Source organism: Scleropages formosus, chromosome 7 (genome assembly GCF_900964775.1).
Source record: "Scleropages formosus chromosome 7, fSclFor1.1, whole genome shotgun sequence".
In the NCBI taxonomy this organism is placed as follows: Eukaryota; Metazoa; Chordata; class Actinopteri; order Osteoglossiformes; family Osteoglossidae; genus Scleropages; species Scleropages formosus.
In genome coordinates this window covers 6,833,546-6,849,113 of record NC_041812.1, presented here as the reverse complement: position 1 = coordinate 6,849,113, position 15,568 = coordinate 6,833,546, and the positions used below count along the sequence as shown (strand labels likewise).

The window sequence follows — 15,568 nt, the reverse complement described above, 5'->3', positions numbered from 1 at the left end:
CTGCTTGTTTTCAAGTATGATACTGTGCAATGTTTCATATAACCCAATGGCTGTACATTTCTAGAAGATTCTAGGCTTCTCTTGCTGGGCTACAACACTAAATAACAGCAAATTTATGATCGATCCGTTTTTACTATCATGTCTCAGACAATTAAAAAAGCTCACAGGAGAAATAACATTTGTTCCTCATGTTTCTTAATCATTTTTACTAGACTTGTTATGCATTTAAAGGACATGTTCTTAACAAGCCATTAAAGACATATTTATCTGGAAAGGTGTCCTCTTCCTTGCACAGCACATCATTTAAAGAGCACGGTGGCGAATAAATGCCCCGAGAGCGGAGCTTCGTGGGACGTGAACCATGAGATGCTCGGGGGTCTACGATAGGCAGCGAGACAGCGAAAGGATCGCCATGTGGAAGGTGGGCCGGCGAGATCTAATCTTGGCTCCTTCCACAGCTAAAGCAAGGGCCCGATTTCCCACTAGCTGGGCACCAGTTCATTTTATGCATTCATTTAATTTAAAATTCAGTTTGAAGGTTTAGCAAGCGGATTTAGTCTGATTACTGATGCCTAGCGAGTTCAGGGAAAGGTTTCCCCTTGTTATCTGCTAAGTTTCTGGGAAGAAGGGAAACTTAACGGATATGTGCTGCCACGATAATAAAGGCTGTACGTTATTTTATTTTGAATAAGGTGCAATTTTCTATCTGCATGCCATTCGAACCTCCTGTGCGGTTTTTGCGATGCAATTCCGTTTGTGCTCGGAGGATTTCTGAATTGACACGGTTAAAATATGACCCTCACCGGGCCTTGACCGCGGTGTGACCTGGAAGCCATTCATTCCCATCCACACGTGCGGCATCAACACGATGCAAGTTCTCTGTCATTCAAAAGGCTGAAGAATTTTTTTTTTTTCTTTTTTTTTTTTTTTTTATGAATTGTACAGATAAGTTTGTATGATCAGTGGGAGCACATTCAGGCAGTGAACTCTTCACCTGCCATTTGTATTCACACGCCCACAATGAACTGCAATCGTTTGGGAGTTTTCCTCTTTTCATGAAATGAATCAGCCGCGATGCAGTTGGGGGAGGAATTTTCCACATGACAGCTAAATTAGGGGGGGAGCTTTGCGCTGCCACATTTGCCCAATCCCAGAATCCCTGTGCAGGCCTGCTCGCGCTTGCACTAATGTTGCTCGCCCCCCCCGTTATTAATGACATGGCAAAATGTATGAATCAAAGAAAATGGGCGCCAAAAGAGAAGCGAATGTTCGTGCGAGAAATATGGCTGGATTCCGTACTTTCCATCAGACGGCTCGCAAATGGAATTCTTATCAATCTGATGCAGAAGAGCGCTTACGGTGGAACGTTTCGAAAGGCTCTCGTCTTTGTTTCGAAAAGCGAGCCGTCCGCCTTCCTCCTCCCAAACGTTGCTTTATCCTCAGAACCATTCAAGCCGCAGAAGTTTAAAGCCCCCCATCTGTTGTAATGAGACAGCTGAGCGGTTTCTCGGTTTTCGCCTTTATTTCGACAAAGCTGGACACAGAGGGAACAGGACCCCGCTTCATCCGACACACAGGGCTTCCAGCAGACCGGCGCTGAGGCCGTCCGCACACATGGCACAGGGGAACGCCGCGAACAACCTCAACTTCTAGGAGATGGCTGCAGATTTAACCGTTGCTGTAACTCAGCCGATCGCCGGCATCAAATTTTAATGTCATATTAATAATTTAGGACATCCTGAGGCAGTGCTGAACAAGATCTACCTGTAAATGTATGGTTTGGTTTCCCGAGTATAAAGCAGAATAAAATTGTTTTTCTTGGTCGAGTTCAATGCCCGAAGAGGTCTTCTCGGATATATCGAGACGAAGGTCTATGGGACCGAAGACACGAGATCCTAAGCTAACCTCTCATCCATTGCAGACGACACCAGACCGGACAAGTCACGGCATCAGGTTAATTGCGGCAACAGCAATGTCACCGGGAAACATATTACAGGTGGTGTCTGATTTACGATGGGGTTACGTTCCGCAAAACCCATTGTGAGTCGAAAATATCGCAGGTTGAAAATGCATTTAAAACATACCTCTGCGTAACAGACTGGGAGATGGGGATTTCTGCTGCTGCCTAGTATCACTGCATATCGCTTGCCTGGGAAAAAATCGAAATTCAAAGTACGGTTTCTGCTGAATGTCTATCCTCAGCTCACTGTCGTGAAGTCGAAAAATCGTAAGCTGAACCATCGTAAATTGGGGACCACCTGTATAGTGTGTGTGGAGGGGGGTGGTTCTGGGACACCACACTGCACTGCTGAGCCTTCCGGGGGTGTCGTGAGCTTAATTCAACGAAGGGAGGTGCCCACTTGACAACCTCAGTGAAATACCCATGTTGGTACCCTGTGGTTGTGTCGCGTAGGGAGGGAAGTTAAGCTTGTTGATCTCAAGCTACGGACACGTATGTCGGCAATGTTGGATGCCGTTCTCTGTGGCTTCACGGTGATGTCGGTTGGACCGGGTCCTTGAGTTCAGCCGTTATACCATACGCACGGGGTGTAACATCTTGTCCTGTGCATGTTGAATGTAAGGCGGAGGGTTGTAATCCGAACAGGAAGTTGTAAATCAACGCTAAATACGACGGCCCAAGTCTGCACGTTATCGCTTCCTGTGAAGCGGGGGTCTATTTCGTTGCCGCAACACGCTCGCGACGTTAGGTGTTCGCAGCCGCCTTGTCACCAAGCTTGCGATGCCGCGTTTGCCGTTTCTAAACGAGACATTTAATCTCGAGGGGACGATTCTAGCAATCGGGGCGGCGGCGCGTTGGGGGAGGGGAGTGTCGGCACCGCGCCGTTTCGGTCTCATCTGTGAAATACAATTCTTAATTAGACTCGGACCGTGTGGGTGTCCTGCCTGTGGCTCTGCTTCCTGGGAGCAGCGAGGCGGGGGAATCAAATTAGCCTCTCTGTCACACGGAATCCCATTACTGCCGTCAGGCGCCGCAGACAGGGGCTCCGACACACACACCACATGCGGCCGCAGCTAAACGCTTAAAAAAAGGCTTGTCAAGTTTCCCCATGTTTTAATAACCTGAAACACCAAAATCTGAGGGGGCAAACCAAGGGTGTCTGACCATCTGCTTTAATATGAGCCTGATAGCTGTAGGGGCAGAAGGGTTCGGTACCGATGACATCCACGGCTGGATTAAGACACACCGTTACCGTGGTAAAACTGCAGGAAATCCCAGAGACACCGAAACACCCGAATAACGATACCCGCACCGCCCGCCTTCGCTGCAGAGCAAGGCGCCATCCCTTCGCGGAGCAAGAAAGCAACAGGATCGTGTTTGTTCCCAAATTAACAACACACAGTAGGGTTCATGGTCAACGACAGAAAAGAATTGCATTCGACAGCAAGTTACATTCAGTGACAATATAAAAGGAGCATTACGCTTCAGTAGAAAACTATTCCTTTCTGATCTCTTTCACCTGTAGTTCAGCAGATTCTTCCTTTTTTTTTCTCTGACCAACATCACCCAAGGCACCGGGGGTCACATCCTCCAGGCGCTGCAGGGGCGATGGGAACTGGGGCGGGGTGGGGTGGGGGGTGCATCACAGTGAAAACGGGAAGACAGCTGGCAGCCGGCTAAACGGACGTCACCCGGATGACCACCTCGCCGGAGTCGGCGTCCGCGCTGGAGCCTCGAGAGGAAGTCAGGCCGGGGCAGAAGCACAGCAGGCCGCGGCCGCACCGGGAAGCGGGCCGCGAGCCCAGCTGGGTGGGGTGCAGGACACTGCCGGGCTGCAGACCGGTCAGAGGCAGCCACAGGCTTCGACCGACCGAGGGTCCCGCGCCGCCGCTGCCCTCCTCCACGTCGGCCGCCTTGTCGTAGTTCTGCACGTCCCAGTAGAGGTTCACAGCCCGCCAGCGCTTGAACACCTTGTTCACCGCCGCTCCCTCATGGACGATGAGACCTGCGGACGAAGGAGCGTCGAGCCAACGAGGGGCCCGCCGTTTCACGTAATGTTGCCCGCATAACCTTTGTAAAGCTATTCATATGTACCACACCCACCATAAATAGTGTAAATTCTAAAGAATCACATGATATTGCACTTAGGGTGAAACGCACTCACTTGAACATCACATCTTAATACGATAAAATACATTATGGTTTTCCAATGTAAAGACTTAAGTTTCCGTACGTCACTCACAAATCCATCTTACACAATAAATGGAGATCAGGGTTGGTGGTCAAACGGGAGGGAACTCACAGTTCAAACAGGGTAATGTACTGTATATTGACATTTTTGCAACAGCTACTTTCAGTGAATCAGGAAAACTTTTGAAGACAGTTAATTTTCAATATCTGAAAATGTATTAAAGAAATACCGCATTTTATCAGTCATTATTTAGAGAAGGAAATGCAGAGAGGAAAGAATGCTGCAGGCGGCTATGGAAGTGGACCGATTAAGCAAGTGAACCATTTCGATTTTTTTTTTTTTAAATCTGCTTTTCTAAAAATGCAGTAAAGGGCTGCGTGACATCAACGACCCGTCAAAATCAGATATAAACCATGCAAATGGATATGTGAGGCTGAACGAGTCTGATGTGAGCCGTGTGGTTCCCGGGGCAGAAGGTCATGCTGCCCCATGCATGGAGAGCAGACGGTGCTGCTGGGTAATGTAGTTAAAGGGCTGAGTCTGAGGCCAACCGGCTGCTCACCGATGCACACCAGATCCATGAAGCCGTACATGCCGTAGCAGATCTGGAAGAGCACGTCGCGGCGCTGCCACATGGCCGTGGGACTGAAGGCCGACCACAGCAGCCAGGTGACGCTCGACACCAGGAAGAGGGAACCCAGGAAGACGGCGATGATCTGCACCTTCTCCACGAGGGTGATGGTGATGGCCTGCCACTGGGAGGAAAGACAAAAGTCATGCGACGCCCAGTAACACTGGGTCCACTTCCATCCAGTATCAAGAACTATTTGTCCGGTGCAGGGTTGCGGTGGTGCAGAGCCTGTCCCGGGAGGAAGGGCACACCCTGGATGGGATGCCAGTCCATCAGGGCCCATCACGCACACTTATTCGCTCACACATACACACACTGCAGGTAAATTAGATTCCCAGATTCACCCGAAACACACAACTTGGAAATGTGGGGGGAAACCAGAGCACCCAGAGGAACTGAAACATGGAAATGCCACACAGTCTCATTGAGATTATCATCCACATCCCAGCCCAGAATCCCAGGAGCTGCGAAACACCAGTTCGACCCGCTTGCACCATCACCACCACTGCATCACCACGTGGGATCCTGTTTAGGCTCCACCTCTCTATTTCAAATGAGAGGAAATAAAGACAGCTCACACTTGCCTGCAGTGAAGAGCCCTTACACACCGATTACACGCAGGCAGGATAACAGAAACTCATCACAGAGCCCAGCAGTGAGGGATCGACTGAAACAGCACTGAGGTCAGCACCGTAAACACACCACCGCGGTAAGTGTGGTTCACACCTTGACCCGTTCATGTCACACCACTGACAGCACGGTCCACGGCCAACTTCCTTTCATTTACATGGAAGTAAGAAGCAAAAAGTCAGTATTTGCCTGTTTCCATACTCAAGATCACACGCACATGGAAGTTACCGCTGGGCCGTGTGCTTACTGGTTTTAGCGTCAGTGTGTCGCTATTCTGTCTCATCTCACCCATGTGCAAGTTAATTATCTCGTAACGTACATAATAATGCCTGAAAAATGCCAAGGCACAGAAACGATGCTGATAATCAGACAACTAAGTGAGAAGGCTGGAGCAGAAAGTGGCATTTCACACACTGTGTCCGACACCTGTATGATACAACGAGGTTTTTCTTTTTCCAAAAATCTGATTTTACGTTAATTTGCATATTGCAGCACAGTAGAGTTACAGGGAAGGGAAATTTTACCCGTGTATGTGTGTTTGTGTGTGTGTGTGTGTGTGTGTGTGTGTGTGTGTGTAAAACAGGCCAACCTGCAACCACACACAAGTCTATTCAAGCACAACTGTTGGGAATTCAGCCCTCCTGCCCACTGTTTGACAAGGCAGTTGGACGCGATTGACACGACCTGCAATATGATATGGAGCTTTTCCCAAGTCAAAAAATCCAGCGAAATCAGTAACCCTCTAAAAAAAAAAAACAGAGATGGGATTTATTTTCACAGCTTCATATTTTACAGTTTTTAAATTCAGGCATGGATTTTTTTTTCTCCCCAACTGTTTAATCCTGTTTTATTTCCATTATTCTGGATAACACAGTAAAAAAAAAGAAAAAAAAAATCTGTTCCATTTCCAGCCTTTCATTACAGTTAATATGCACTTTTTACAATTCGCGCTATAAAAATACATGCTGCACAAACGAGCCCTTTCATTTAACTCACGTGATGATCGAGATGTAATATCGCAGCTATGCGACGGGCACATTTTTATTAGTTCGGCTCGTTCCCGGGGGGCAGCACGTCTGCAGGTTCCTCCTCCGGCCTCCTTTCTTAATTACTTAATTAGCTCCATCATTTTTATACGGTCGGAATAGATGGCGGCCCACGCTCGCCCCTCGAGGAACCCGGTTTGACAGCCCTGCTTCACACGATTACGCGCCTACATGCAAGGGCTGGAGCCCCGGAACAGCACGAGGCGGCTGCATTAGAGTGGAACGCACTGATTTACTTCCTCCTTCTCTGTAAACTGCAGGTCGTCTTCACGTCTCTGCGCTCACACCACTGCACCGCGTTTAACCAGGGTTGGAGCTTTCTACTAAGGGCTTGTTAACCCACGAATTAAAGCATCGTCTAAACAACAAACCGGCACGCTCTGCGGGGGGATGGGGTAGCCGGATCTCAGGGAGTTTAAGAGGCGTCTACCCCCGGCCGTCTTCGGCCATCATCGTTTAAGAAGCTCCCCAGGTTTGACGCCGATGAAGCGCGGTTGATGCTTTCTAATGAGGCCCGAGAGGGTTATGGAGGCGGTCCTCCTTAGCCGCCAGGCCCCCTGCCCGTGGCACAGCAGCAGCTCATCAAAGCCACGGGCAGGCGGCAGGAACTCAACTTCAGTGCCACGACTAAGAGCAGCAGGGCAGAGGCCGGGCGCCACGCTACCTGCCACGGCTTCTTCATCTTGATGGCGATGACGCGGAACCGGTAGCAGCAGAGCTCGCAGGTCCACGATCCCCGCTCGCTGATCCACTTCAGGAGGCACTGCTGGTGGGTGTGGCGCACGGAGCCGTCACAGCGGCACGGGTTCAGCAGCTGGCCCTGCAGGGGGTGGGAAACAGCCAATGAGAACGCCCATCTGAGAGGCAGCCAATGAGAAGACCAAGCTCAGGGACCACAACCCCCCCACCACAATCAACTAGCTGACCTTGGTGTGAATGGGCGCCGTGTCATAAGGGATGCGCTGAAAGCGGAATGATGGTTTTCTAATGACCACTTACAGCTAGAGTGACCTTCGCGACGGCTGGAGATCAGTGCGAGACCAAAAGTCACATTAATGAAGAGCTCAATGTTGAACTGTCGATAGCCGCAAAGAGCCTCGTTCCCTTTACGTCGATGGAAGGTGTTTAAACTGCTAATAGCCCCAGTGGGGCAGCTGGTAGTGTGGTGGTTACAGACATTAACTTGCAGTTGAAGGACCTCGGTTTGAACTCCTGCTCCTTTAGTAATACCCTTGATCAACGTACTTACCCTGAACTGAGAGACTAAAAATTACCCAGCTGTATTAACAGCTAAATCATTGCAAGGAACTTAGTGTACAAACCTCACACTGTAAAAGCATAAAAAAGCATAAATTTACATTTATTCATTTAGCTGATGCTTTTTTCCAAAGCAACTTACAATGTTAAGGTTACAATTATTTATCCATTTATGCAGCTGGGTAATTTTACTGGAGCCATTTAGGGTTAGTACATTGCTCTAGGGTACTAGAGCCAGAGGTGGGAATCAAACCCGTGACCTTTGGACCTAAACGGACGGACAGACGGACGGAAGGAAGGAAGGAAGGAATGAAGGAAGGAAGGAAGGAAAGAAAGAAAGAAGGAAGGGTAACAATAGGGAAAGGAGCAGGAACTAAGGGAAACAAAGGTTTCTGTGCATTATCCTTTGTTGTTTACTTGCTGCTAAGGAGACACAGGGATACAGACCCCAGGACCAAGGACATGAAATTTTAAGAGCTTTTCTATTTCCCCTTCTCCTTGAAACATGTTATTCCCAGTATTCTTAAACTTACCGCCAAGATTTACCGCTAGCATGTGCATTTCATCTCTCAGTGTGGGTTTTTGGGAGGGGGTATAACACTTGGGCACGTTAACAATTCTGCAGAATTCAAAGCACAGCAAGTGCCAGTCAAAAGTTTGAGTACACGTGGGTAACATGGACAACGGAGGAACTGGACAGAGGAGCGAAAGGAAAGCAAGACAATGGTGTCCTACACCTGTGGGAACGGCTTACTGTACCACCCCATCAAACATAACCCATGGCCAAGTATCCTTATCTTTTGCCCTTTTTTTTTTTTTTTTTAATCGAAAAAGGGAAGTGTCGCTGAGAACAATTAATGACTTTGCTGCATGGAGGATCTACTGCGAGCAGCTCCGTATTACCATATTAAACATAGTGGCCACTGCTCTCATTCCTCATCATGTCACATTACTTCATGGAGTGGAGAAGATCCCAGCGCCTTATGAAGTTAATGAGCAGGGGGGCACTATAAATCAACGCTTGTCATGGGGGCTGAATCTCCATGTATCACTGATAGGGAATACATAGACTGGCCACATTTACATGTGCAGCAACATACAGAAATGATATTTATTCAAAGTGACTCTTCTCCGCACAGGACTGGTGGAACACACACACACACACACACACACACACACATACTGTGGGCCATTTAGAGTCACCAGGTCAACTACACTTGGGGCAAGCGGTTGTTGACAATGGATGGATGGATGTTTATTTGCCCTGTCCAGGTGCCGTGGGATACCCGCACCTCCACTGCATCACCATGAACTCGTGTCAGAAAGTTCGATTAAGCCCTAGATTATTTGCTCTCCTGTACTTGAAGTATGCATCCATCTCTGTCTTTCCAGTACAGGGTCATGGTGGTCTTGAGCCTATCCTGGAAGCATAGGGTGCGAGACTGAGGGACACCCTGGACACCAGGCCATCATAGGGCAACCACACACATACATTCACCTGCACATACACACACCAAGGGTAATTGCAGCCATCAGTTCACCTGAAGCACATCTTTGGACCGTGGGAGGAAACCAGAGCACCCGGAGAAAACCCACACGAACATGGGGAGAACATACAAACTCCACACAGACAGAGCAGTATTCAAACCATTGTCCGAACCCACAGCCCAGGAGGGGTGAGGCACCAGTCCTACCCTACCCCACCAGTTCTAGCTACCTGCTGCGCCACCTTGCTGACACATTATGGGATGTGAAGGGTTTTTGTATTTTGTGATGGAAAAACATGCAGCTGCCTCTTTTATCTGCACATCGAAGCCAGAGTCTCAGGCTCCAGCAAGCGTCTCGGGGCTAAAACAGGCGATGCGGAGCGTCGCCGCGCACAAGAGCAGCGTATCACGTTCCGCCGGACCCTCAGCAGATGCCTTCAAAGCAGCAGGCGGCCCGGCGCTGTCCAGGCAAAATGCACATCAGCGCCAGGAAACGGAAGGAGCTTAACTGGAACTGATGAGCAGCCGGGGCCACTAATGACCCACCATCCATTATCCCACCTCCTGCGCTCTCACAAATGTGAAATGTCTTCTTTCTTAAAACACAGCACTTCCCCATCTCTCACACGCAGATACGCACATCCCCCGAGCCCCGTTCCTCGCACGCTCGGCTCACGTTTCGACTCGAAGCTTCAAATTCGGATCCGCATCACTCGCCGAGCTTTGCTCGGACGCAGAAGATACGTCGCCTGTTTATGGAAGCTGAGCGATGAGGTAATGTGGGAGAGAGCTGCCCCCCCCAGTGGGGGCGCTACAGTTCATAGAGCATATGAGACGCTCCTGGGCAGGGGCGGGACGGGAGCACAGCTACAGTTGTCAGGCAGTAAAACAGTTTCACCATGGTATATTTTTTGGATACACTGGGGGTGGAGGCCTGAGCTGGGTGTGTGTGTATGTGGATTGGGTGGGGGGGGGTCCTCATACTTTGGTTTCCTGCATTGTCACTCTACATTTACTCACTTCGTACACCTGGCTGTGAGTCTCTGGAACTGACCAGAAAGCAATGGTGTCACTTTTCTGAGCAGGGTCCACTGACCCCGATGTACAATCAGAAATATTAGCGCTATTAAAAAAAAAAAAGACATTTTCTTGTACCATGGTTCCACACGTTTCGTACCGTAGTTTTACCCCGAGGTCACAGGTGACAGTAACACGAAATTAAAGTTACCATTTTACAGGTTAGTTTTCTCTTACTCGTGAGATTTGTCCGTTTTTTTTTTGCCCTTTGCATTTTCACTGAAATTTGAAAAACTGCTTCCAAGCAATTAATACTCACCAGTAAGTAATTAATAATTAATTAACAGTAATCAGTTTTCTCGAACATGGATTTAGCAGGCGTAGGTGTATGGAGAACTGCTCCCCGCTTCCCTGCCGTTCTATAGACTCTTCATCATTTTTAAAAAATAATTCTACCTTTTTCTCTTGAAAACAGTGTCTCCTGAAGACAGTTTATATTGTTTCAATTCCAGACGTCGTGATTGCTAAAAAAAAGTGCGAATAACTGATAATAACTGATATTTGGGCACAGGATAATAGAGCAAATCAACAGGCTTAGCTGTTTACCTGAACGCTTGCCTGGTTACCTGACTACTACTATAATAATAATAATAATAATAATAATAATAATAATAATAATAATAATAATAATAGCAGCCAGGGTTGTTACACAAACAGTCGCGCATAATCCACATGGAAACCGCACCACCCTCGAAACTCGCCCCAGACAAACGGTGAACAATGTGTAGAAACCTCCCCCCCCCCCCCGGCAAATTTCACGGGAGGGGTTGGGGTCCGAGCCCCGTCTTGGTCGCCGTCCATGGTACTAAGACGCGTATCCGTGCGGACGATCAGTTCGGACCGGGGGAGTACTTGGGGTGGGCGGGAGTGGGGGGTGGGGGTGTTCGGTCCTACTCTACCTGCTCGGCCCCCTGAAAGCAGATCCGGCAGCTGGGGGTGGGGGCGCAGTTCTCGCTGCTGCAGTCCGACTGCGCGGTCCTGCTCGTGGGAGGGTCCTGTCCCGCGTTGCCAGCGGCGGCCCCGGGGGGATCGCATGGTACGCGCCCTTCCTGGGGGTCCGAGTCCGAGCAGGGGTCCGAGCACGGGACCGAGCAGTGGTCCCCCACGCTGTCGCGTCCCTCCACGCTGGTGTGAGTTACTGTGGCGCCCCCCTGCGGCTCGACCTCCGCGGTCCCGGCGGAAGGAGGCTCTCCGCTCATACTCAACAACAGCCGGCGAAAGTGATGAAAATTAATTCAAAATGAAAAATGAAGGGAAAAAAATCAGTCTTCACCCTCTAGGGACAACCCCGTGACATGTCCCGCCGTGGTCCTCGCTGTAAGACACCCGGGGACGAGCCCGGTGGGATTGCGGGGGGAGGGGGGGGAGGGCGCGGGTTGTCGCACACGTCGTCGAGGAGCAGTTTGGAGAAGTTGGCGGAGAGATGCGCGCGCCTCCCTCTGCCACGCGCGGCCGGGCTCGGCGGCGGCTCGCTCATGTCCGACGCGCGCGGACGCGGACACCGTGCGCAGGCGATGGCGCCGCTCTGCGACTCACCTGGAGCCGCGTTTCCACGGAAACGGGCAGCTCAGCGAGAGGGGTGTGAGGTTTGCGCGTGAGGACGCGCCGAGCCGTCGCTGAGGGAACCGGGACGGGCACGAGGACGGGCACGAGGACGGGCACGAGCAGAGCCCCGCTGGTGTCACGCTGACATGCCGGGCGTGAGCAGATCCCGCAGGGTCCATCCGAGCGTCCGGCGGCCGGTGGGCTGCGCGGTGCCGCCGATCCGTCCCGTCCGCGCGCCAAGGGTCTGCAAGAAGGGGGTCCCCGGTGAGTGAGTTTTCGCGCGCGACCGCGGCGGTCTGCGCGGAGGCTTTTGATGAACGAGCTCAGTCAGTGTCGCTCCCCTGCAGCCGCACTCGTGGCCCCAGGGAAACGCGGGGGGGGCGGGGGGGGTTAGAAATGACAGCTTGGGAAATCAAGTGGTTTTTCTGTAGATGCGCGCGCTCCCTCACGGCACGAGCGTCTTGCGATGTTCAACACGTCCCCCGATAGGCGCCGAGCATCATGCAGTCCGCAGTCAACACCGAAACTCTGGCTCTGAGGGGTAAAAACGGGATCCTTCATCAGCAGCAGCAGCATCCTCGTCGTCATCATCATCATCAGCAGCAGCAGCAGCAGCAGCAGCAGCATTCTCCTCCTCCTCTCCGCGACGAAGCCCTCAGCCCTCTGCCGCTCCTCAAGGTGTGGAGCTGCCGTCTGAGAAGAGGAACCACGGGGCCTCTGAGGTCCTGGGTGGATCGGAGCCATTTCCTGTCCTCATCAGCTGCCAGATGACATCATGTAGTTCCTGAGTTCTTCACTCCTCTCTCTGCCCCCCCCCCACACACACACACACACACACACACCAGCAGCAGGACCACTGCCATTTCTGTTGCTTCACTTTGCTTTGTCCAACACCACTGTCCACATGGATGGACACACACACACACACACACACACAAAGTTCGCTGCACTCCTACTGGGGTGTGATGTGGCCAAAGGGCAGAAGTTAACCATCTGTAAACCAGGGTGGTTGTGGAGAGGAAGTCCGTGGTCTGCACTATCATCTGAGGCCTGTAGATTACATATATATATGTATATATATATATATATATATAGTATACTATGTAATTAAATATTAGCTTTCTCCAAGGTGACTTGGAGAAGTAGTGATTTGCCCGTTCGCACAACAGGGCAATTTTGAAAACTTACCTGTATCAATTCAGGCTAAGAGATCAAGGGGACTAACAGCAGGCATGGAACTGAAACCCGGGATCTTCCATGCAACTCGCCTGTATGTGTGAGTGTGTGTATAAATAGACACACGCGAAAAAATAAAATTGGAACAGGTGATGTTTCTTCCAAGGAAGTCCATATATGCACAGCTCCAGCTTTGTTCTATATTTACAGCACACGTCTTCATGTTATGACACCCATGTTTTCTAACTGGTGTTTAAAAAAAAAAAAAAAAAAAAACGACCAGGGGTACAAACAAGTAAATCATTGTAAATGACTCAGTTTAATGTACAGGTTATAGTTGGGGTAAAGATCAATACACCAACAACATGGCCTCTATTGCAATTCATTTGGCGATAACCCCCAAAAACACATCATGAATAATAATTTTCTGTTAGGGGATTGTCATACCTGAGCGCCAAAGACCTCGTGGTGAAAAGAGCGGCTTGTCGCCGGAGTCGCTCACAGGAGGTACATACGCCGTACGTGTTCCTTTGCCCAATATATTTAGGCTAACGGGGTCCCCTGTCGACAGGCCGCAAAGTGCCGTCTGTCTGAGAGCGATAGGAAGCTTCCCGAGCTCCTGTCCAGAGGAAGTGCACTACTTACAGCCCGGTGGCGGTAATGCACGCTAATGCAGCAAAGTAAATTACAACTCGTGTCCAATCATTACCTACAAGAGGAATCAATACTCAGCCGGCCCTCGGCGTTCGAGGGGCGAGATTACAGAGGCGGGGTGCTCTTCCCTCGCTCGCTCCTCCAGCCGTCTACAATGGCATCAAGCGATGCGTGTAATTAGACCGCCGCTGGCACGTGGTAATTAATGCGAGCCGGGCTGGCACGCCGATGATGGGCTCGAGCGAGACCCCCAGCAAGGCCGAGGTTCTCATCCGACGGGCTACATCTGAGGATCCAGGGACACCCAGCCCCATTACGACACACTGCGTGACTTACAAAGAGTATTACCGGCGTTCGTAATTCGGAACACATGTTGATGTCAATTCTGCTCTTGTAAGTGCAAATAAAATGTGTGAGTTTTTAAAATATAACCTATTTTGTGCCAAATCGGACACAATGTTTTTAGAAGCATCGCTTTTTAGGGTTCTCTCGGTGACGATCAACAGTCAAGATTTCAAACGTGACTTAAAATATGCTGTGGGAGCTCAACAGGTGAGCGCATCAAGTATGAATTTGTTCTGTAACAGTTTTTAAAGGGCCACCCCAGATCACTTCCTGTGAATGACAGCCAAAAATCAGCTGCATTAGCAGTGCTCTGCGATCAATCCCAATCGATAGCAAAGACAACATATTAGGACGAGTCCGGCCAACCCCTGCTGAGATCATTCAGTGATAGAAAGCTTTGGAGGGTGGGGGGTCTGAGTAGACAGATGCTTTTATTGGAAACAAGATCAGCAGGGACCGGATGAGAAGGAAGGAAGCTGTTGTTCCATCACAAGAACACATTACCTTTGTCATTTGGCACAAAAATAAAATTAACAAGCAAACTGGTCATTAAAGGCATGAGTCACCTGAAGTTGAAGGGAAGTCGTAGGCTAGGGGGAAATAAGTTGGACCGAAGGCACCCAGAAGCAGAATGATGTTCACCTGCAAGATTGATGGCGGCGACAATGTTCCTCCAACTCCCCCCCCTCCTGGATCGATTAGCCCTTTCCCCCTCCGCTGTCCGCCTCGTTTCCGCTGCCCACGTGCTGCAGGTCAAGCACTACCTTCGCAGATGCCTCGATCGTCTCACGGGAACGCACCGCCTCCCACAGCAGTCCCCCATGACATCACCAGTTCTCTGCTGCGTCTGACCGGTGGACTTGGGAAACACTTCGGCAAAACCAAGTTGGCCAGTTTCTGCTTCCTCTGTTTGTACCCAAGGCCAGAGACCAGTCTGATAAAGCTTTTTGTGTGCAAGTAATTAGGTCAACATTTCTCAGACCCTCAACACCTATAGACCTGCCCGAGACAATGGGACATCGGTGTCAAAAGCCACAGATCTAAGTCATTCATCAAGAAATCACAAGAGGTGAAGGGAGGTTGTAATACTCCTGAAACTAACACATCCGTACATCTATTATTACCTCATTATTTGGCCATTACAAACCTTTCAGCGTTTCTTTGCCGAGCTATATTGAGCGCATTCTTTCCACATAAAGGGAACCACAGTACGAGAAAGGATGCGTTCTCTCCAATCTCCGATCCCACTGACGGCGCCATTATGAACTGGTACAAGACCCGTGCGCCCAATCTCAATGGGGCTACTACACACGCTGCCCATCTGGAGATGGTACTTCAGGGAGGAGTTACCAACGAAGCATCTTGTGTGGAAAAGACACTAAACATCCATTCATCAACCGTAACCACTTGTCCATTGTAGGGACACAGTGGTCCAGGGCCTATCCCAGAAACACAGGTCATGAGGGTACACCCTGGACAGACTCCAGTCAGGCTCCGGGAAATCATACACACCAAGGGCAATTTAGGGTGACAAGCTTACCTGAAACATCTTTGGAGTATGGGAAGAAA

At 50.1% G+C, this 15,568-nt stretch overlaps 1 protein-coding gene across 1 annotated transcript; it reads right to left on the bottom strand.

Annotated features, from left to right (window-relative positions):
* Positions 1-23: 23 nt before the first annotated feature.
* On the bottom strand, positions 24-11,496 carry marchf11 (membrane-associated ring finger (C3HC4) 11). The gene is made up of 4 exons (XM_029253578.1): positions 11,179-11,496; positions 7,123-7,278; positions 4,714-4,906; positions 24-3,965 (listed from the first exon to the last, which is right to left on the bottom strand). Exons 1-4 carry the CDS (start codon positions 11,476-11,478, stop codon positions 3,637-3,639), a joined length of 978 nt encoding a protein of 325 aa, XP_029109411.1. The 5' UTR covers positions 11,479-11,496; the 3' UTR covers positions 24-3,636.
* Between the last annotated feature and the right edge of the window lie 4,072 nt (positions 11,497-15,568).

Excerpts from the sequence above, each read along its gene's own strand:
- marchf11 (XM_029253578.1), bottom strand. The coding sequence starts at position 11,478 with ATGAGCGGAGAGCCTCCTTCCGCCGGGACCGCGGAGGTCGAGCCGCAG. Across the intron at positions 7,279-11,178 it reads GCTTTCAGGGGGCCGAGCAG|GGCCAGCTGCTGAACCCGTG; the intron begins GTAGAGTAGGAC and ends CACCCCCTGCAG. Across the intron at positions 4,907-7,122 it reads AGATGAAGAAGCCGTGGCAG|TGGCAGGCCATCACCATCAC; the intron begins GTAGCGTGGCGC and ends CTTTCCTCCCAG.